The 22,317-nt window shown below is 34.7% G+C and overlaps 3 protein-coding genes across 7 annotated transcripts; 1 reads left to right on the top strand and 2 right to left on the bottom strand.

Annotated features, from left to right (window-relative positions):
• Positions 1-6,247: 6,247 nt before the first annotated feature.
• LOC111399941 (glycine-rich cell wall structural protein-like) lies at positions 6,248-7,516 on the top strand. The gene has a single exon (XM_023027422.1). The coding sequence runs from the start codon at positions 6,248-6,250 to the stop codon at positions 7,514-7,516; it is 1,269 nt and encodes a 422-aa protein (XP_022883190.1).
• Positions 7,517-8,072: 556 nt separating this feature from the next.
• On the bottom strand, positions 8,073-11,710 carry LOC111399630 (pentatricopeptide repeat-containing protein At4g30825, chloroplastic). 3 transcript variants are annotated; one of them, XM_023027057.1, is made up of 2 exons: positions 8,540-11,710; positions 8,073-8,335 (listed from the first exon to the last, which is right to left on the bottom strand). In XM_023027057.1, the coding sequence occupies exon 1, from the start codon at positions 11,425-11,427 to the stop codon at positions 8,620-8,622; it is 2,808 nt and encodes a 935-aa protein (XP_022882825.1). In that variant the 5' UTR covers positions 11,428-11,710; the 3' UTR covers positions 8,073-8,335; positions 8,540-8,619. The 3 variants fall into 3 exon arrangements, with proteins under 3 accessions (XP_022882825.1, XP_022882826.1, XP_022882824.1); XM_023027058.1 differs by having other exon boundaries at positions 8,128-10,968; positions 11,005-11,710; XM_023027056.1 differs by having other exon boundaries at positions 8,128-8,335; positions 8,553-11,709.
• A 3,995-nt stretch (positions 11,711-15,705) lies between these two features.
• LOC111399631 (serine carboxypeptidase II-2-like) lies at positions 15,706-22,317 on the bottom strand. 3 transcript variants are annotated; one of them, XM_023027060.1, is made up of 10 exons: positions 22,067-22,317; positions 19,839-19,946; positions 19,571-19,666; positions 19,383-19,475; positions 18,751-18,839; positions 18,397-18,660; positions 18,150-18,280; positions 17,036-17,131; positions 16,244-16,349; positions 15,706-16,070 (listed from the first exon to the last, which is right to left on the bottom strand). In XM_023027060.1, the coding sequence occupies exons 1-10, from the start codon at positions 22,305-22,307 to the stop codon at positions 15,909-15,911; spliced, it is 1,386 nt and encodes a 461-aa protein (XP_022882828.1). In that variant the 5' UTR covers positions 22,308-22,317; the 3' UTR covers positions 15,706-15,908. The 3 variants fall into 3 exon arrangements, with proteins under 3 accessions (XP_022882828.1, XP_022882827.1, XP_022882829.1); XM_023027059.1 differs by having other exon boundaries at positions 18,150-18,283; XM_023027061.1 differs by having other exon boundaries at positions 15,978-16,070; positions 16,260-16,349; positions 18,150-18,283.

Consider the following 22,317-nt stretch of genomic DNA (forward strand, 5'->3'; position numbering starts at 1 on the left):
CATGTAAACTACTCTTTATAGGTGTGAGGAGACATTGCATGGGAAATTTTTTAATTTGCCATGTAGGTCGACATATGTAATTAATTGTATATAAAGACTATCTTAAAGTTAAGCTCAAAATTAAAGTGATCTAATAAAGAATTAAATAATTGAGTTTAGGACTTCTAAATAAAGTGTGAGTTGAATTATATCTGTATAGACCAGATTCCTTTATAATTGTATTTCATAATGGACGAAATACATATGGAAACTATATATAAAACTATGGTCCCCCAATTCATATGCAATTTCTCATTTTTTACGTCATCTCAGAATACAAGAGAAAATATATTAAAAAGGAAGATCCAAAAATCACAATCAAGATCAAGAAGAAAGAATTCAAGAATCAAAATTATGGATCAAGAAGCAAAATCAAGAACAAGAATTAAAGAATCGAAGGAGGTAAATTTCAAGATTAAAAGTGAAGATGTCAAATATGAAATGTGGGTCAGATTATAAACCAGATTTGCTTATAATTGTATTTTATGATGGGCGAGATACATATGAAAATTATATATATGGTTATGATCTCCAATTCATATGCAATTTCTCATTCTTTATGTCATATCATCAACACAAGAATAAAATAGAAAACATATTGAAGAGGAAGATCCAAAACTCACAATCAAAAATCAACAATTATGGATCAAAAAGCAAAATCAAGAACAAGAATGAAAGAATGGAAGGAGGCAAAATTCAAGATTAAAAGTGAAGAAGTCAAAACATGAAAAGATTGTAGTTCATGCTTCAAGATTCAAGATCCGAAATCAAGGTCCAATAATAAAAAATCATTCCCAAACAATTAAGGTATGTTCCTCATTAATTAATTTTCTTGGTGATTTGAATTGGAAGATCTTAGTAATAAAGGAATTAAGGTTTTGAAGTTCTCACGTTTCTAGTTTTAAAGTTTTTTAAATTTTTAACATTGCAATCACATTTTTCGTTAATAGCAAGATAAAATAGCTTTCATACTTAAAGTAAGTTATAAATTTTCATGCTTGCGTGCATGTTTCTATTTCTCATTTTGTTCATGAGTGTTCTCAGGATATTGTTGGGAAAACACCTCCCAATGAATGCCCAAAGATCAAACTAAGTTGGCAAAGTGAAAATTTCCAAAACACTTTAAGAACAAGAAAATGAGGAAGAAATGATTTCCAATAGAATATATGAAATTCAATGTGTTTGGATTACTTGAACAAGCCTCAAGTTAATCTCCAAGAAAGAAAATACCTTTGAATTTATACCCAAGATGAACACCTTCAACTTGTAAAAATTCTCTCCAAAGTTTTCTCTCTTTTCTCTCTAGGTCTTGGGTTGTGTATGTTGTGCTATGAAAGAGGGAAAAAATGCATATATATATATATATACATGCCGGGGCGCCTAGGCGCCATGGAAGTGGCGCCTAGGCGCCAATATTCTGCTTCCCTTCTGCATTCGGGGCGCCTAGGCGCCCAGTTTCTGCTTCGGCAGAAACTGGGCAGCGCCTAGGCGCTGCTTGCCTTCTCTTCCCTTTCTTCTCTTCTTGCTTCCTTCCTTCTCACAATTCTCCACCTCGTACATCATTTGATAGACCTCAAATTTTGGACGAACACAAGAAGAAGAAACAAGCACCAACAATATTTATTCACCGGCTATTAATATAATATATATACATACAAAAACTAGAGATATACGAATTTCAAAATTGAGAATTCAATATTTTACACCGACAATGAATAAAATATTATAAGTACCTGCTTCAAAATAAGTAATATGCAAAGACTAGTAGCAGATGAATTCAATACGATTTCAGAATTGTGAATTTGGTATCTTTACAACAACAATGAATACAATAACATGAGTTTGTCAGTAAAAATGAATGACATTTTTCTATACACAAAATTTTTACGCCTATCACATATGACCTTAATATTTATTCAATGGCGATTGATATAATATAGAATTCAATATTTTTATACCGACAATGAATATATTATTAAAAGTATACGTTCGAAGGCTAGTAGTATTTCATTTATTCTATATAAGGCGGCAAGTTAGTCAAACAAAGCAAAATTACACGGATATTGAACTTTCCATATAAGAAACTACTTTTCAGTTAGGCAAAAAAAATTGAAACTTAGAAATTTCTCTCTCTTCTTCTTTTTCTCTTTTTAATTACAGATAGAGAAACAATTATAGAGTAGAAAAGTTAATTAAAAGTCTTATGCAAAAGTAGCTCCAATAAACAGAGACATTTATCGAATATCCAACAACAACAAAAAAAAATTTATTGCGAGGCAATGCACGATGTAAAATTTAATGATGGACGGGGTTTGCAACACCCAAAAATAAATAAATAAATAAACAAATGTTGACCTTTAGTGAATTTGTATGATTTATTGTGTTTAACGGATAGTCTGTGCCGATAAATTTTGACTGGTTCATGACCCAATTGACTTGCACATTATGTGACTTGTGCTGGACACAAGTCAAGCACATTGTTATACAAGGCAAGTATGACTTTGAAATGGTTTTAATAAACCAAAAACAAAAGGATGGTAGGCAATGTCATTTATAAAATTAAAAATGATAAATAAATCATTCTCAATTTACGTTGTCAAAGGTAGTTCAACGTCACTATAGAGTCTAAGCAGACAAAAATCAAAAATTTTAGTTTTGTCTTCATTAGTTATAAAATTTGTGAATCTTCAACGAAAAAATAAATTTGGTTAGCAAATGAAAGAGACATGTTAAGTATTAGTCTTGAATTCTTGATAATGAAGAAGTATGACAAATAATTATAATGATAAATATGACTGTTATGGTTAAAAACTAAAATGACAACTATACTTTTATTTTTAGTTAAAATAAAAGAATAAATAAAGAGGAAAATGAAAAATAAGAACCAATTTTCATGTTCTCATGAATACCCCAAATCCATTTTGCCCCAAAATTGTGTGCCGAATAAGCTAAAAGGAGAACAAGCAAGAGCCGGGTGGAGGAATGGAAAACGATATTGTTATACCTTTTTTTTCCCCCCTCTTTCCATGTTCGTATTTATCTATTTTACTTCTAAAATGTCCTAATAAATAATTTTTTGCATTAAATCAAGATCCGAGAACCCAAATGTAATTTCCTTAATGAAAACGTGTTCGTAAATAACAACTGGGAAGCCCATTAAACCCAAGGGAGATAGTGGGCCGATCCTACTCTTTCAGCCCAAACAAGGCAAAAGGAACAAACCCAACTAAGTGCACGAACAATAAAATATGGGAAGACTACATAACTACAACATTATAAAAACACATTTCATAAATAATAAACTCATTGAAATATTTCAAAAATCAGGTGGTAAATATATTTATTAAATATTAAACTATAATATACATTAATTATTTCCACTCCATGTCACCTCACTCACCCCATCTTATCACGCCACTACACCACCTTCCCTTTACCTCTCCACCGGAGATAGCCATCGGCTCCTTCTCCGGCGACCGTTCAGGCAGCAACTCCGGCGACCGTTCCGAGAAACTGCTGCGGCAAACGCTCCGGTGACTACTTTGGCAAACTGCTCCAGCGACTATTCCACCAATTGTTTCGACTTCGGTGATAGAAAAATCTCCAAAATTTGTGATGGTTGTAGTGGTGCATTACAGTTATTAGATTTGCAACCGTGTTATCTATAACCATACCTGTGTTACATGTGGCAAATTTATTGACTTATGTTATCTGAGAATCACCGTGACCAACTTTGCCTTGGGTGTGACTAATTGTGACCAAATTTGTATTCAGTGTGATGTCTGTGACCACATCAATCTCAAGTCATAATCAGTCACAATCAATACAAAATTGGTCACAAACACTTACAATCAGATCTCGAACTAAAAAAATCAGATCTCCAAACCACCACAACAGATTTGTTTGGAAAAATAATAACCATTACCACCACAAACATCTTTAATTCAAATTGATGACCATAAATACTACATTCACCTCAAATCCACAACAATCATTACTACCATAACTTCCACCAACCCTTCAAAAAACACCAACTAGCACCACCACACTTCTCTCGTAAAACTTCAGTGAGAGAAGTGGTGGGTGATTGGAATCTAGAGGGTGGGTGGGAAAGAAGTCGTAAATCTGATTTTTGGGTAAAAGAGTGCCGAACTAATTTTTGGGGGAAGAAATAGAGTGTGTGGGGTTAAAAATTGATAAAAGATTTGGGGTAAATTTATACGGGGTCTGTGACCAATTTTGTATTTAATGTGACTATTTGTGACCAGATCAATCTCAAGTCACAACCAGTCACAATCAACAAAAAATAGGTCACAAATAATCACAACCAGATCTCGAACAGAAAAAATCAGATCTCCAATGAAAACAACAGATCTGTTCAGAAAAATAATAATCACCACCACTACTAACATCTTTAACTCAAATCAATAACAATAATTATCACTACCTTAACTTCCATCAATACCTTCAAAAGACACAAACCAGTTGATTGCTGAATATTTCTCAATAAAGATTTCAAAGATTTTTTTTCAGTTATTTCTCGAAAAGATGAGGAAGATTATGAGAGAGAAGCTGTAGATCTGATTGTTCTTCACCATATGGTCCCCACGTTCACATTTGGGTTTTCTTCTCCTCCCACACTGTTTCTGCTTTAGGTGACATTGGCACTTCCCCAAAATCTAAGCTCATCAGCTTTCAAAGAAGAAATTTGTGTGAAACTCCGACGAGAGAAGTGGTAGGTGGCCGGAATTTAAAGGGTGGGGGTGGGGAAGAAGCCACCGATGAGATTTTTGGGTAAGAGGGTGCTGATAAATTTTTGGAGAAGAAAGAGAGAGTCAGTGAGTTAAAAAATGAATTGGGATATGGGGTAAAAGAAGTGTTTAGGGGTGATAGAATGCGTGGGTGTAATTAATTAATTTAAAAATTAGTATTTATCACCTGATTAATGAAATTTAATCTTTTACCCACTTGTTTTAGAAATGTAATCTTGAAAAGAAGGGATCTAGGTAATTTTCTCATAAAATATCTTCCAAAAGGGGCGGCCCAGCCCGAACCCTTGAGCTGTAAGTGGAGCAAAACCCCATGTTACCGGATGGCAAAATGCCTCGGCCGGTTAAGTCGGAGAATCATGGAGGAACCACCGAATTTTATGTTATCATTTTTTTTCTCATTTTACTTTTATATTTTTAAATTTAAATTGTTTTTAAAAAATAAGTAAATGAGGAAACAAGACGAGAAATCGAGACCAGCCTCCTCAAAATTCCCGACAGGCCGGGCGACGGAGAAAGCTACGACAACTCACTAATTACCCGTTACGATTTGTACGTCTCTATACATAAATGTTTGTCCAAGCAATATGACCAAAAGTCAACTTCAGACCAATCAAACTTATTCTCGATGAAGAAGAGTCAATAGAAATTCTGCTCAAGTCATATATGCAATTCAAGTTTTGAACAGATCATCCAATAATATGCTCTACATTGCTTTAGCTACATTTATGCTGCTATAACTATATTTACATGCAGGAAAGGGATGGTCTTGACACTATGGGTGTACACAGCAGGGGTTAACAAAATTTTCTTGCTTCTTTAATCGTTTGAATTTTATTTAAAAAATTTAAAAATTTAAAAAATCTTAATTTTTCTTGGTAACAATTGAATTGATTCACGTCTTCAAGCCCTAGCTAGTTTTCATTTATGAACTAGTTAATGCTGTCCGTGAGCATAAACGGTGCATGTCGGATATTTCTATCCTTCTCTGGTTAAGGCTCTTACTTTCAACTTCTTCTTTTCAACTCACGAATCGAATTCGTTCTGCTTCGATGGTACAAAAACTCTGTGATATTACAGTCCCAAAAAAATAAATAAATAAATAAATAAAATAAAAAATAAAAAATCAGTGAAATGGCGCCTGTAATTAATCACCGTTTATTGAAAAAGTGAGCACCGTCGACCTCATTATTTTCCCGAGCCAATCGCCGTAGAGAGAGATAGAGGTGGCCATGAATGCATGCATGGAGTAATCACGTACAATCATGGGTATTCGAGCTAGATTGCTTGTAACTTGTTACAAAGAAATATAAAAATACAAAAAGAAAGAGTTGGTTGGGAAAAGAATTTATGTTGATAATTAATAATGCAAGAGCATGAATTTCTTTATATAGTCGTGAAGTTTTATTTGTCTCGTGTAAACAGAAATGAAAAGCAAAATGGAAGGGAAGGGTTTTCTTGTTTTAATGGTGATTTATGTTATGGTGGTGGGGTGTGTAGAGGGTAAGAAATTAAGAGGAAATGCAGGGGAAGAGGAAAAACCAGAATGGTTTGTTGACGGTAATGGTGACAGCAGTGGAGAGAGCGGACTAAATATTGAACATTCATTTACTCGGGGAAAAGAGCCAGATGGTCTTGTTGGAAAACCTGATTGCATTGGTAAAGGTGGTGGTGTAGGCGGGGGAGTTGGGGGAGGCAGTGGAGGTGGCCATAATGATGGTGGAAAGCACCATAAGAAAGGGACAAAGCATCATCATGCAGGAGGAGCAATTGGAGGTGGTGGTGTAACTGGAAAAGGAAAAGGTGGAGGAGCAAGAATTGGGAAGGGAACTAGGAAAGGAGGTGGACATGATCCGGGAAATACTATAGGGGGAGGTGGTGGTAATGGTGGAGGCATAAGAGGGGGGGTTGGTAAACCAATTGGTGGTGGAGGAGGTGGCGGTGGTGGAGGAATAGGCAAAGGAATTGGTGGTGGTGTGGGTGGTGGGATAGGAGGTGGCACTGGTGGAGGAATAGGTGGAGGGATCGGAGGTGGCACTGGAGGAATAGGTAAAGGAATTGGTGGAGGCGTGGGTGGAGGAATTGGTGGTGGTGGAGGTGGAGGGTTCGGAGGTGGCACTGGTGGAGGAATAGGTGGAGGTGGAGGTGGCGGTGGAGGAATTGGTGGAGGCGTGGGTGGAGTTGGTGGTGGTGTAGGTGGAGGAATTGGAGGTGGCACTGGAGGAATAGGCAAAGGAATTGGTGGTGGTGGGATAGGAGGTGGCATTGGTGGAGGAATAGGTGGTGGTGGGGGTGGAGGAGTAATTGGTGGTGGTGGTGGTGGTGGAGGTGGAGGAATAGGAGGTGGTGCTGGTGGAAGAATAGGTAAAGGAACTGGTGGTGGTTTGGGTGGAGGATTTGGTGGAGATGTAGGAGGCAGTGCTGGTGGTGGAATAGGTGGGGGTGGAGGAGTTGGTGTAGTTCGCTGGAGAGGAGTGGGTGCTGGTGGAGGAATAGGCAAAAGAATTGGTGGTGAAGTTGGAGATGTTGGAGGTATAGGAGCTGGTATTGGCAGCGAGGTTGGAGCAGGTATTGGTGGTGGGGAAAGGCATGGCTTTGGAGGAGGTGGCAGATTTGGTGGAGGAGTTGGAGGTGTACTAGGTGGAGATGCTGGCGGCAGGGGAGGTGTTGGGGATGGAGAAAACAGAGATAAATTGAAGAAACCTTAAAATCAAAAGCAATCAGTTGCCTGTTTTGCTTGCTGGATGTCTGATTATCAAATAATTTAGTTGGCAATATAGCTAATATTTCAATCTACTGTATACTCCTTTATGTGTCCAAGTATCCAACTCTCGCTCGTAAGATCCTATGTTGTGGTTGCTTTATATTTAGTTATCATCTTAACATAAAAATGTGAGCCGCAATTTTAATCTCACTTTTAAGCATGCATAGTACGTTATACTAAACATGACAAAATAGTATAGTATAAGATTTTAGTTTTTTCTCTTTTTAATCTTGTCCAATACAATCCATCATACTAAACATGTCACGATGGTGTAGAACTCCATTGAAACGTGTATTACAGCAATGGAAAGCAACATATTGCTCAAATAAGATAATTCAATCTATACCAGTTTGGCTTAATCATAGAGGTGAAGTATCAGAAGTAACAATTCAGCAGTTATTTATTAACTCTAGTATCTATCTCTATTCAACAGACACAGAACATCAAGAGCGAAGGCACATTATGAAAAGAAGGAAAAGAGCACAAGCATTTATTATTAATGGTAAAAACTCTGTATATTCTGTTATTAGTAAAATTCACTCTTACAGATTATGGTGCCTTGTAGTTTCTTATAGTACATTGAAGGAAACGAAAATCGTATAATTACTTAAGCAATCTACAACAGTTAGATACAATACATAAGGAATCAACAATACAAGAAATACTCCTACCTGAAGCTGCATAAGGATAGTAAACACTTCAGACCCCATATAGTCGACATTAGTTATTCATATTGCATGTATGAAAGAATAGTGTCCACGTCCTGCAAAACAAAATTTAAAGAAGTCACTATTCATATTTTCTCTTCAAGATGGCTTAGAATGATCTCCAAGGGCATGTTTGCTATGGTGATATTAGATAGGATCGGACAATACTATAGACAAGGTTTCAACTTCTTTTAGTTCTTCAGACTGTCCAATGCTTCACCTACCAAACAAGGCACAAGTAGAAAATACAGAGTTTATACATGCATCATCTACCGTTGTATCGATTCTCCAAATGCTACAGCTCAAGGTCTTAATGGACGCAGAGAGGAAAGATCAAGCTTCAAAGCCGCATTTGCTTCATCCACAAGGACCACTTGACTGCCTCTAGAAACATATCATTCTTTCTCAGTGCAGCGATCAGATTAATATAGGTTATTCGTTCAGGTTCTATTCCATTTTCTCTCATTTCCTTTACCAAAGCCACAGCATCTTCAACCATTCCAGCAATTCCATATGCCTTTATTAATGTATTATAGCTACACAAATCAGGTCCAATTCCAGATTCTTTCAATTCCTTTAGCACATCAGCAACTTCTTCAACCCATCCTTGCTCTCCATAAATGTTAATTGTGATATTGTAAGTGTAATGATCAAATGCACAACTAGAATCCTTCATTCTCTGTAAGACACTTCTAAACTTTTCCATTTCGCCCTCTTTCCCATAGGCATCCAGCATGCAATTGTATGCTTCAAGAGAAACCGAAAAACCATCAAATTGCATTTTTCTGACAGCAGAAGACATATTCTTTAAGTAATTGCCTTGCCCATATGCAGCTATGATAGTGTTGTAAGATATAACGTCAACGAGTCCCCGTTTCTTAGCCATCCAAAATACTTTCCTTGCCTTCTTGAATAGCCTGGATTTTCCATACGCATGGAGCATCACATTGAAGGTAATAGTGTTTGGGGAAAATCCACGCTGAAGCATCTCATCAAAAAGCTTTGAAAGTTCATCCACGGGTAATGCACGGGCACAACAATTGATCACACAATTATACATTTCCTGATCCCAGATTACTCCATCTTTCAAAATTCTGTAGTAAAGATCCGACAATTTATCATGCATGAAACACCTCTGATAAATGCGGAGCATATCACGAAGAAGATAAACATCTGGTATGATATCCTTCTGTTTCTCCATTATTTCCAAAATACTGCAGGCCTCAATTAAAGACCCAGATTTGACATACATTCTTACAATAACGCTGAAGGCTATCATGTCCAATTTAACATCTGAAGTCTTCAACTCTAGATACAGATTCTTAGCCTCAGAAAATAAGCTCATTGAACTGTAAATGTCAATCATTGTTGAGATAATGTGTAAGTTAGGGTTATTGGATTTTGGCAAGCAAGTAAATATTTTGACAGCATTCTCAAAATTTCCTAAATCTTTGCATGAACATATTAACAGATGATACAAGTTGTCCTCGAATATAGAATCCTCCCACTTCTTGTCCCTTAGAAGTTTTAGTGCATCATCAATCAAGCAATTTTCTACATAAGCCATTGCAAGAATGGAGCAAGATGTTCGACTTATGAGAACATGGTCATACAGAGAGCCTTTCAAAATCAAAGGCAATTTATCGAATCTATCAACCTTTTTGTATGCTTGTAAAACTATACCTAGGATGGAGGACTCCTGACAACCAATCATCAAAATGTCATTTATAGTTCTGATGGCACCCTCTTCATCTTCATGCTTGGCCTGCAAATTTATCATTGTGTAAAAGTTTGACGAGTTAGGTTTGAAACCCAACCTTTTGAGTTCAAGATAGTAAAATTTTGACTCAATATAATTGCACGCCCGACCCCAACCTTCAATCATGGACCTATACGTTGTTTCATCAGGAACCACCCCAACTTCTTTAAGGTTCTGGAACAATCGTTGTGCATAGTCCATATTCGACACTTTTCCATACCCAGTGATCATAGTGTTGTATGCAACTATATTGGGGGAAAAGCCAGCTTCTTTCATTTCATCCAAGACCTGTTCAGCCTCATTCAACTTCCCCTGCTGACAGTAAGCATTAAGCAGAACCAACCAGTTCTCCAGATTCAAAACAACTGAATCTTCTCTCAGAAAGTCAATTACATTTTCAGCTTTTTCATACAAACCCATTCGTGTATAAATTGTAATCATGGCTGAATAAGCCGACTCACAGGTAATTTTCAGATTCCGCATCTCAGAAAATGTAAATTCTGCTTCCTCAACAACCCAACCCTTCCGATAAAGACTCATGAGCATTCCAAAAGTAGCAACATTAGGACGAACCCCATTTTCCAACATCATCCTAAACCATCTTGCACCTAACTCCACTAGTCCCCTCTTATAGCAAACATAAATAAGGGTATTAAAAACCTGACAATTAAGCTCACACGACGAGTCACTAACCATCTCTTTAATCATAGCTTCCGCTCCATCCCAATCCTCTGTCCTACCTAAAACTCTCAAAATCAAATTGTAGGCAATCACATTCTGCGTCAACTTCCCATTACTTCTCATCCATTTGAAAAAACTCAACGCTTTGTTATCACTTCCTTTCTCAAACTGTTTCAAGAGTACATTACAACGCTCGGAGCTCAACTCGTGCCCAAGACTACTAACATCAAAATCTACCAAATTTTTACCCTCCAAGGTATTGTCTACCCTAATTGCCTCATGTACAATCATGGGCTTTTCTTCCTTCTCATTTTTTTTCACATTTTTTCGAAAATTCGCCCTCAATTCAGTATTTTTCTTCACTGTCTTTGCACCCCGGGATGTTTTGCAAACATTCACTCTTCCTTTCTGAAAACCCCCATAAAAATCCTGGCTTTCTAGACCTAAATCACGATCACTAGCCACATCTTTATCCAGGGTCGAGAAATTGACCAAATTTTCCTCAGAGGTTTCATGACATTCAGTGTCAATTCTAGAAACTCTAACGTGCTTCAGTTTACAAATGGGATTTACAAAAAATGCACCGTGTATATTTACATAACCAGAAAATGAACAAATAGAATGGAGTCTCAATGATTTGACATCAAACCTTTTCTTCGACTCGTACGAGCTGTTATCTAAAGACACTGGGAGTTTCAGAGAGGACATGGAGTACGATGATCTCTGCGAATTTGGTGGGTTATATACTTATTTTTGCGTTTGAAATTCCATTTCTTAGCAGATGAAGAAAATTAGGGCATACCGGAACTGAGATACTTAGAGGATAACTTAGGATGCAATAAGTGGAGGAGAAGTTCCAGCAATTGGAATGTTCGACGTAGTTTTCTTGCTTCCAAACGTGTGAGTCAGATTCTGATATATGATTCTCACGTGCAATTTTCATGTTTTGAGGATCGATTTGAGGACCATAATATCTGTCTTTTCACCAGTTGTTTTTCTGGGAAAATTAGTGAAAATAGACAAATATGTCTATTCCTCGTCTTAAGCATTTTTTATTAGCCTCCAATTTAGAAAAAGGGTAAATACTAAATGAATAATTCTTCTTATACAACCTAGGTTGACAATTCCAATTGACATACTCACATGAGGAGTAGTGATGGCAACGGGGCGGGTTCGAGGTGGGGTAGCCCCATCCCGCCCTGCCCCATTTGGCTAAAACCCCATGCCCCGCTCCACCATAGACGGGGGCGGGGACGGGGTAACTTTTAGCTCTGTTTGTTGCCCCGTTTAATTTTATTTTATTTTTTTACATTTTGAAAGTTTCGAATTATGTTATTATTAGAAAATAAAATACAAATTTAAAATAAGTTTTTAACGGATGAATTGTCTAGAAATTAAATCATTTTTAAATTTTTTTTTTACTTTTTCTTCACGGGCGGGTTCGGGACAGGGCATCCTCGCCCCGCGCCCGCCCCCGCCCCCGCCCCACGACGGGGCGGGTTTTTTTGCCCCATTCGGGACGGGACGGGACGGGACAAATTGCCATCATTAATGAGGAGGGACAGTGTGGATCTCACTTCCATGTGTCTAATTGTCAACCACGATTATACACAAAACAAGCACACCTGTACAAAATGTTCATATTTTTTTATTTTTTGACATTTTTACCCATGTTTTCACCTTTTATTACTCACAAGGTCCTTATAATCAATTTTTCTAAAAATAATAATAATAAAACAAAAAAGATAAGGTAAGATAAAAAGCTAATTACAACAATAGTCCAAAATTTTCAAAAAATTACAAATTAATCACAAATATATATAATTAGAAATCAAAACTAAAAAATAAAAACCATTCATCTTCTTCCTCCATGTTCTGGTACAAAGCAAGCATCTAAAGATTCATACAATTCCCAAGCTCCCAAATTTAAATGCTACCACTTCATTGCTCTAGCAAAAAGTGAACCAAATGTGTGGCTTCGTCAAGTCAGCTGAGTCCACCATTTTCCTAAACCTCTTAATCTCATCTGGAAACTCTTCTATACAAAACTCAACAAAAACTTATCAGCCTCGTCACCAGGGCCAAGCGATACCAAGTACTCTAAATCAGTCTTACACTTCTTGAAGAAAAACTTACAGAACTCATGATCAGCAGTGAGAAAAAATGAGGCACCAATATAAACAGCTAGGGCTTGATTCGATGCCAAATCGGACTTGGAAAGTGACCTAAAAATCTCAGTTAAAGCATCCCAATTAGCCCAACTTTGCTTTTCAGACTTTACAGCATCTCTAATGTCTTTATAAATTTCCATTGGATCACAGTTTGCTTTCTAGACAAAATTCAATCTTTCATGTTCTGGCCCATTATCTTCATTTCCTAGTTCACTCTCTCTATAAATTCATCACCACCGTATTTGAATTCGGGTTCGCGTTCTATCTTTTCTGAGAAGTTTGAAGAGAGCATCCTTTTTTACATTGTCCGAAAGTGCGCAAATCGTGTGCACACATAAGTATCGAAAAATGTAAAAATCTGAAAATTGGGTAAAGTATGAGAAATTATAACCTAGAAACACTTTTCTTGGAGGAATAAATAAATATAAAAAAGTCAAGAATAATAGTGTATGGAGAAAGAAGATGAATGATCCTTGTTTTTCATAGTTTTGATTTTTAATTATATATTTGTGATTAATTTATAATTTTTTGAAAATTTGGGATTATTGTTGCAATTAGTTCTTTATCCTTTCATTTCATTACTTTTTTTGTTTTATTTAAATAGGAAAGTAAAATCGTCTTTTTATTGGGAAAAATGATGAAAATTGCCTTTTACGCAATGAATGGTGGAAATAGAGGTGAAAATACCAAAAAATAAAAGCTAATGGAGGTTTACACAATGACATTGAAAGGTAGAGATAGTTTTGTGCTATTTACCTAAAACGCTTTGGAAAAAATTAGAGAGAAATAAATGCAAAATAAGTAGACAGACTACACCCTAATTGAGCGGCATTCCTTCAAAAAATAAATTCTTAAATAGTGATTTAACATCATTTCAATCTCACATTTTTCAATAAAATAATATTACACGTAAATTCAAAATTTTCCTATTTTTTAACCACATATTCTCCATCAATCTACTATTCCAAAATACATTATTTTAAAATAATGTGACTTAACCACAGTTGAAAACAAAATTAGATGCTTTACATAAGATTGCCAAATGGAAGCTTAATTACATCTTGAACTAAAGTAATTTCAATAAAGTTGTTAGAATTTCACCTTACCTTCCATTTTGACTTATCTTCCATTTTGATTTATGAATTAATAAATGGTAAAACTTCACTTATAATAACATATTTTAATAAATTTATAAATACTATTTATTTATCAATCATTCATTTTTATTTATTTATAAATTAAATCGTTTATAAAATATACCCAAAAAGAGGCTCAATTGTTTTACACGAATATAATAACTTTTGTAGTTATCCTAACCCATGTTTTGAAAATTGACTCAACTATCGACCCGTAAAATGAAAAGAGCCAAGAGTCAAAAAGGTTAAATCGAGATCAAATCTAGATCGAACTGGTAATTTTAAAAAATTAAAAAATATGCATTTACAAAAATTTTAAAAATATACATTTATAGAGATTGAACCACTTAAATCAATAAGAGGTCAAGGATTTTTTCAAAAATCGGTCAATTTAACGAGTTTGCATTAGAGGTTTTATAAGCCTAACCAAATTGATTTTGGTTCCAATTCTCGATTTTTCCAATTAAACCAATCGGATCTATCCGATTTTTAAAAACATTGATCCTAATTCTTTTGTAGGATCAAAACAGAAGAAAGAAGAGAAGTTTGATAGTTTCTCGTTTGTTCTTACTATTCAATTACTAGACAAAGTATTTACATACTTATTTAGAGCATGTTTGGAAACTTGCTTGAAGACAGGAGATAATTGTTCTCATCCATTAGAATTTGTTTGAGCCCCATTTTTTGAAAAAATATATTTTGTAATAGTAATTTTTTTGAAGAATGTGTAATTTAAAAAGTATAAAAAAAATTAAATATACTTATAAAATTATTTGATTGAAATAATGTGTGATATAAAAAATGAGCTCCGGAAAAAATGAATTTTTAAAGAAAGAAGCTAAAACAGAAACTATATAAGAAATGTTTATAAACGGTTTAAATTATAAATAAATAAAACAAACAATTAATAAGTGGATAATACTTATAACTCCCATAAAATAATTAAAATAAAAATAATTTGATGATTATAAACAGTTCTAAAACATGAGCTCTTTTTTATCTATTTGTACGTAAATTTGTTTTTTACACAAAAAAATACGATCTTTTGTAATATCATTTCTCATAAGACATAATTGTACATCTCTTTTTCGGACCGACCATTAGTATCTTTATATATCTATTTACAGAACTTATTACAATGATTGTTGGAACACCAGCACAATAATAACAATATGATCAACCAGAGGTCGATAAAAGTATCCATCGGCCAATTCAATTTTGGATAACCAAAATCAAGAATCGAGTATCGTTCTAACCGCACAATTTTTTAGTTAATTTTATTTATTTGTTAATTAAATTAATAATTTTTATTAGACAATATTTTGTTTGAAGATGGAACTTTCATTTGCTTTAAATGAGGCTTAATTTTTATTTAGATGTGAGTATAAATATTTGGTGATAAAACTTGAAGGATAATTTTCATTAAAAATTACGAATTTTGGGTTGGAACCAAACCAGAATCATTAGGCTGAATTTCATTATTACCGATGAAACCTAATTATTTGGAACCATAAAAAATGAGGGGGCACTCATCAAAAATTGAAATGAAATGCAAGACAGAAATCGACTTTTGCTTTACTTTTAAAAATTATTTTCCATAAAGTAAAAAATTCATAACATTTGAACCCTTTCACGACATAAAAAAAAAAAAAAAATAGATATATTTCCCAGTTCTCAAATGAAATGCAAGGAGAAATTTTTTTGTTATTCCTCTGAGATTTTATGACTAAAATACACAAGACAAAGTGGGAAGCAAATTCTTATTACAAGCTAGATTGATATTAAATAACCTCGAAACTCGAAACCGACGAATCTTAGTATTAATGATGACACCATTCAATCCCTATAATTATCAGCTAAACAGGGGAGACAGGGAAGAGGATTATGAATCACTAACTTTTTCCAGTTTTGGCATTGAAGTTCCTGATAAGAAAGACTTGATAAGTGTTAAGGCTTGCTTGGGTTTATGCAGTGGAACTTCATGGCCTGCCCCTCTCACTACAACAAAATTCAGTCCTTGGTACTCTTGTGTCCATCCTCCTACCTGTTACACACCATTACAATGGGATAAAATTCAATAATTTGGTGGCCAATGATTTTCTAGTTTGCATGGCGTTATGAACACACGCTCAGTCGATAAAGCAATCAAGTTCGATTCATATTATTTCTTCAAAAACAGATGAATGTGGAGAATCAAATAGACGAAAGTAGAAAAACCTGGCCATCGTCGTACCAAGCATGCCAAGGACTAATTGTTTGAAGTTCTAGAGCATCTATACTGTAACGTGTGGATGTTACTGGAACTACAGCATCAGCATCCCCACTGTAAAAAAAAAAAAAAAACGGTTTTTTGGAAAAAAAAAAAAAAAACCCCCCATTAAAAAAAAAAAAAAAAAAAAAAAAAAAAAAAAAAAAGTTAGAGAGATTGTAATATAATACTTTTATCTACGTTACTTTAGAACAGAACAAAAATATCCGTTGATTTATTTGAACAAAAATATAAATCACAAAATATCAGTACAATATAGGACAATAAACGAAAGAAATGAGTAACGACCTCTAGACAACCCTACTGTTTCGTATGAACCGCCTCATCTAAAGGCTTAAATTGTTTTAGAGGCCACATTTATTTATATAAATTTTATCTTAAACAAACATGTGTAGGATTGACATTGTGCACGATTTTCACAAATGGGTGGCAACGTGACCTAAAACATGCACTTTTTCTTGGCTATGTTACCATGTTAATTCACCCCGTCTAAAGCTTTAGCTATTTGAAAGGGGGATACAATTAATTATTTAAATTTAACCTTAAAACAGCATTGTAAAGTTTAGGTTCTTTTTATGCTAAGAGAGATTAAGATGAATGTCCCCCTTCCATAATGTATATCTAAGTTAGAAAATTTTGTTAACAATTATTCAAAAGAAAACCTAATGTATACCGAAGGTAGAAAATTTTGTTAACGAATTATTCAAAAGAAAACCATAAAAATGGGAACAAGTGGAAACCTGAGGATCCAAATACGAAGTCCTAAAGGTATAAGCTCGCGGTAGATGTTCAAAACCGAAGTAGCAGAATCCTTCCAATTTTTATTCACCATGTCACTGCAAAGATGTGATTATGTGAATATTGATCTGTCTAGAAAATGCATCAACGTCAAGTTGTAAATATCAATCACGTTGGAAATAGCCAAAAGCGAAATATAATGAACTGCTATAGTTAGAGAATATTATTGACTTGGGATGATAAAAGCATCTTGAAACTCTTGAGACCTTACTCTACCTGAATCACCATGCCATCTCCCATTGAGTTCAAGGTTATTCCATCCCTAAAATGTACAGGAGAGTGGTTGAAGACATCTAGTTTGTTTCTATGGATTTTCAGAAGTTTTTGTCCTTCCTCATTTGTTCAGAGGTCCAAAGCTAAAACTACTGTTTCTGTATAAATGGAGCCTAAATTTCACCCTCGAGATACTTCAGAATTTTGTTATGTAATTGAAAAGTTATCTAAACAATGTAAAACGTCGAGAAGAAAAGGAAAATAAAAGGACGAAACAATATTTTTTTAATTATATTTCTAGCAGTGTTCTAAAAAGCTGTGAAGGTGGGACAAAACGTCTCGCGCCTTGTACTTTTTCGCGATTTTATTTTATTTTTTATTTTTTCATGCCTAGGCATGCCTTTTTTTAATGCTTTTTTCCATCATTTATTAATTATTTTTAGATTGATTTAAAAATTTTAAATAGTACTAAAATAAAATTAAAAAAAAAACCCTTTTTTACGCTTAGGTCGGAGCTTGGCCTCCATGCTTCGCCTTGCTTTACCCTTTTTAGAACACAAATTTCTAAGTCAGTTGATACACATCGCAACACCTACTTTCCTGCACTATTTTTTTATTTTTGTAGCACAGGACAATTATAGTTAATAACTTTAATTTGGTCGATTTAATTCTCATTAGAATACACAACTGCACCAGCAAACGAGGCCATAAGAATTGTCATCACTCAGAAAGAAAGGGAATATATGATTGAATTATCATTTCAAAAAAATAAGATGAAATGAAAGGTAATGATAGTAAGACTCCAAGAATCCTTTTTCCTCCCATCCAAAAACTAGAATTTACCTGCAAGTATCCCATTTGGATGAAGAATTTTTGCTATGAACATGGAGAGCATTTTGAACCTCAGGAAGATTGAAATAAATAACTGAGTGCTGCAAAGTGCAAGGATCGTATGATCTTTTGATAAGACCAATCATCTATCACGAGAAATTTGATTCCGTTAGTCATCCAAAATAGTCTATTTAAATTCAACCAATAGATAAAATCTCAGAGACGTTAAAAAGAGTTTATTAAAGATTTAAATACTTACTTTCTTTCTTTTCAATAGCTGATTAAATCTATTAAATTTGGCTGTGCATGGAGGAGTGAAGATACTATAAATATCAATGTCTCCCATTTCTTCAAGAGATATATCGAGAACTTCATCACACTGCTCTGATGTGTGTAAAAACGATCCAGAGTCACATAAAATGTTCAACTGCTCGAAGGTCTGATCAGATATCATACCAACTGACCACAAATACTGGAAGCGCCCCAATTGGTCGTAAAAATCATCGATTAGAGCATTTCCAACCTTCATTAAAAGGGTATGTTATCTGTTTAATTTTGTCAAATAAGCAATGTGATCTTCTTATCTCAAATATCAAGGGGAGAAACCCAATACCATGAAACCCTTCAGATTGATAACTTCTTTGTCTTTCTTTTTAAGGTTGTGCCTTACAATTGCTTGGCTTAGTTGTGGTATATAGTGTCCTGTATATTGAGTGCACCACAATTTATTTCATAATAGCAAAAAAGAAGCCATGAACCAGGAATTAATGTTGGCTTATAGGATATCTAATGACATTCATCCTCTTTACATTACTTAAATCTTTTCCCGACACTAGCTAGTTTCAATAAGTAAATCAGGGAGGATGAAAACTGCATAAATGTAACGATTCAACCTTTGTGTTCAAACTATTAACTTACGTATTGTCCGCTATGATAGAGCCTGAACCCATCTTACAAGTTACGAATTTCTATTGCGTCCATATAATTCGAACACATGACTTCTTCTTAAGAGAGACTTAAGTTGAATCTTGGTGCCAAGATTCAACTTAAATCTCTCCTAAGGGAGAGACCAAAAATTCAAATCCTAGAGATGCGATAGAAATCCGTAAGGGATAAGATGAACTCAGATTCTCTCAGAATGGAAAGTATGTAAGTTAACAACCTGGGCACGAGACCTAGGTCGTCACAATAAAGGTAGTCATTCCATAGCTATTCAAAGTTTATAGAAAATTCACAATTACCCACCTGCATAACTTTCGCCTGTGATATAAAAGTCCCTCCCTTTATAATTTGGAAAACGCTTAAACCACTGCACGAAAAATTCTAGGTTGTCGGCAGCTGCATTGAATGAGATTGAAATCAAGCTTCTATACATTACTGAAATAACATTAAAAGGGAAAAATCAAGAAGGGCCTCAAGAAAGAAACTAATACCGGTGCTTTTATCACCATTGTTCAGTAGATCATTGGTAGTGTTAGAATATGAAAAACCAACTCCAACTGGAGTGTCAACAAACAATATATTTGCAACTGCAAAATGGGAAAATAATTAGGCAATTCGCTTATCAATTTGAAATTAAAAACTTACAAAAAAAAAAATATATATATATATATATATATATCAATAGAATTAAATTAATAAGTTAAATGCAGATCAATTCATTTGAAATTTAAAAGAAAACACGTAGTAGATACCTAATACCTTTATTCCAAGAATAAGGGTTCAAATAAAGTGTCTTCCCATCTTTCTGGACATGGAAAGGTCCAATTTCCTCTGCTAATCCATATCCAATAGCTGAACATCCGGGCCCTGAACATAGTATAAATGAACCGTTAATTAGAAACGGAAAAGAAAATCCAACACATTTTTTTTCGTGAATACAAATTTAACATGATGCAAGATTTCAAATTAAAAAAAAATGTATATACTTAACAGAATTTTATATTCAAGAAAGGCAAGAAATAACACCATATTTCTTGAATTTTAATTTTTCTTGGCTAATGATAAAAGGTTATTAGCCCTTATTGCTTATTCCCAAAAAATTCCCATGGAAACGGTAATATTGACGGTTGGCCAAACGGTCTGTCACTGAAAAAAAAAATGTTCTTTTTATTTTAGATTTATAGCAGGGAAAATTGCAACGGAGGTCCCAAACCTTTCATTTTATTGCAAAATATACCTTAAGCTTTCATTGTTGCGGCTACAATTCCAAACCTTTCATTTTAACGGCAGCCGAAATAAATCAGACAGATTCCATCCAGAATTTCCGTTAGTCAAAATAAATATGCACATGTAGCACATCTCTTTTCAAGAAGTATACCAAATTGTGTCAGCCATAAGCAAGGGATAACCCACAGAACTGGCTCGCGACTCGACCGGCTAATTAGACAAGATTCAATCTTTCCTGTTCTGACCCAATATCTTCTGTTCCCAATTTATTTGTCCTCTCTGTAAATCCATCACCACTACACTCGGATTCGAGTACAGGTTCTAACTTTTTGATATATCCTTTTTACATTTCCAAAAAGTGTGCAAATTGTGTGTTCGCCGGAGTATAGAAAAATGTAAAAATCTGAAAATTGGGTGAAGTAAGATGGTATAAATTGTACTGGCTGGTTGGTAATTTAAGTATGAGAAGAAGGGTAAAATCTATATACAAAAGGATATAAATTATGGAGGAAACAATTGGAACAAAGAAAACTTCTAACCCCAGAAAACTAGATCTTGGAGGAATATAGATTTAGGAGGTGTGCAGCGGTGGGTGGGAGGTAGTGGCTACAATGGTTTGACGGTGCGACGACATATGGATGGCGGTGACTGACTGGTTTTGGGGGTGGATTAGGGAATGGTCCGAATGGAGAAGATGTTCATAGTGTTTTTTTTTTTTTTTTTTTTTTTTTTTTTGAAAATATAAATTTTTACCCTTCATCTCGTTTGAGTCAAAATTCAAATTTCAGTGCTGACTAACTGAATTATGGACAAAACTCCAGCTACCATTAAAGTAAAAAGTTTGAGATCGCTGCCGCAGAAATGAAATATTAAGGTCTATTCCGCAACAAAATAAAAGGTTTGGGACCTCCTCCGCAACAATTTGCCCTTTATAGTATCATATGTTCTATTCGTTATAGTACCAGTATTTAAGTCATCTTAATCCAATAACGAAAACTCTTATGTCAAACAGTGCTCAATCCGTCAGTTTCATCACTCGGCTTCTTTCCTCTTCTTCTTCCTTCTGTGCTATTTATATTAATGGGATTGATTGCCCCCAGGACACATCTCCAAGTAGTAAAAGGGGAGGGTGGAGAAATTCAGCTTTGCTTCGAATCCTGAAATATGGATTTGACTCTTGGGTAAGTGCAAGTGTACAAGCAGCTTTCTACCCTGTACCCTTGGAGGCATAACCTACGATTTACCTCCCTCACAATACTCCAGGGCAGGGGTGGTGGGGGACCCTTAAGGTTAGGGTTTAACCTTTTTATATTAATGGGATTGATTTCTAAATGTATATTTCAGTACTAAAACTGTACGTCAATAAAAGGACTCGAGTCAATCAACTTTAAACAAAATTTACTTAAATTATTAAATTTTGGATTTAATTTTTATTTCAATTATATCACTATATGTGATGTAGACGACAATATGATGAAGCAGACATTAAAATCAAATCGAACTTGAAAAAAACGATAGCTTACTATATTAAATGTCAAACTGTTAAAAAAAATGAAATAATTTTTCTTAAAATAAAATTGAGTGACTCAGGAAAAATCCAGCTTAAATTTCAACGACCGAATTCTCACATAATTGTTCTAAAATGAACATAATAATAAATTAACTGTTTTAAGTTCTGTCAAGTCAAATTTTCCGTTAGCAATTTTCAGATTATGGACAAAGAGACTCACTGGAAAAATATAAAATAAAAATCCACTGACCTCCGTTGAGCCAAAGAACAAGAGGCTTAGAAGAAGGCTCCTCATCCGCCTCAAGTAACCAATAAAACAGTGCTCGCCCAGATTCCTCGTTGACAGTAACATAGCCAGCATAATGATCAAAGCTCACGTCAAAATTCTGCCCCGGCAGCTTTGAAACTCTATCCAGCTGTTGCTGGGCATATGGATCTAAAGAAAAACTCAACTGGATCTTGACGATGAAAAGGAAGAGGAAAATATTCATTTTTCGAGAC

This window comes from Olea europaea, chromosome 9, assembly GCF_002742605.1.
Source record: "Olea europaea var. sylvestris chromosome 9, O_europaea_v1, whole genome shotgun sequence".
In the NCBI taxonomy this organism is placed as follows: Eukaryota; Viridiplantae; Streptophyta; class Magnoliopsida; order Lamiales; family Oleaceae; genus Olea; species Olea europaea.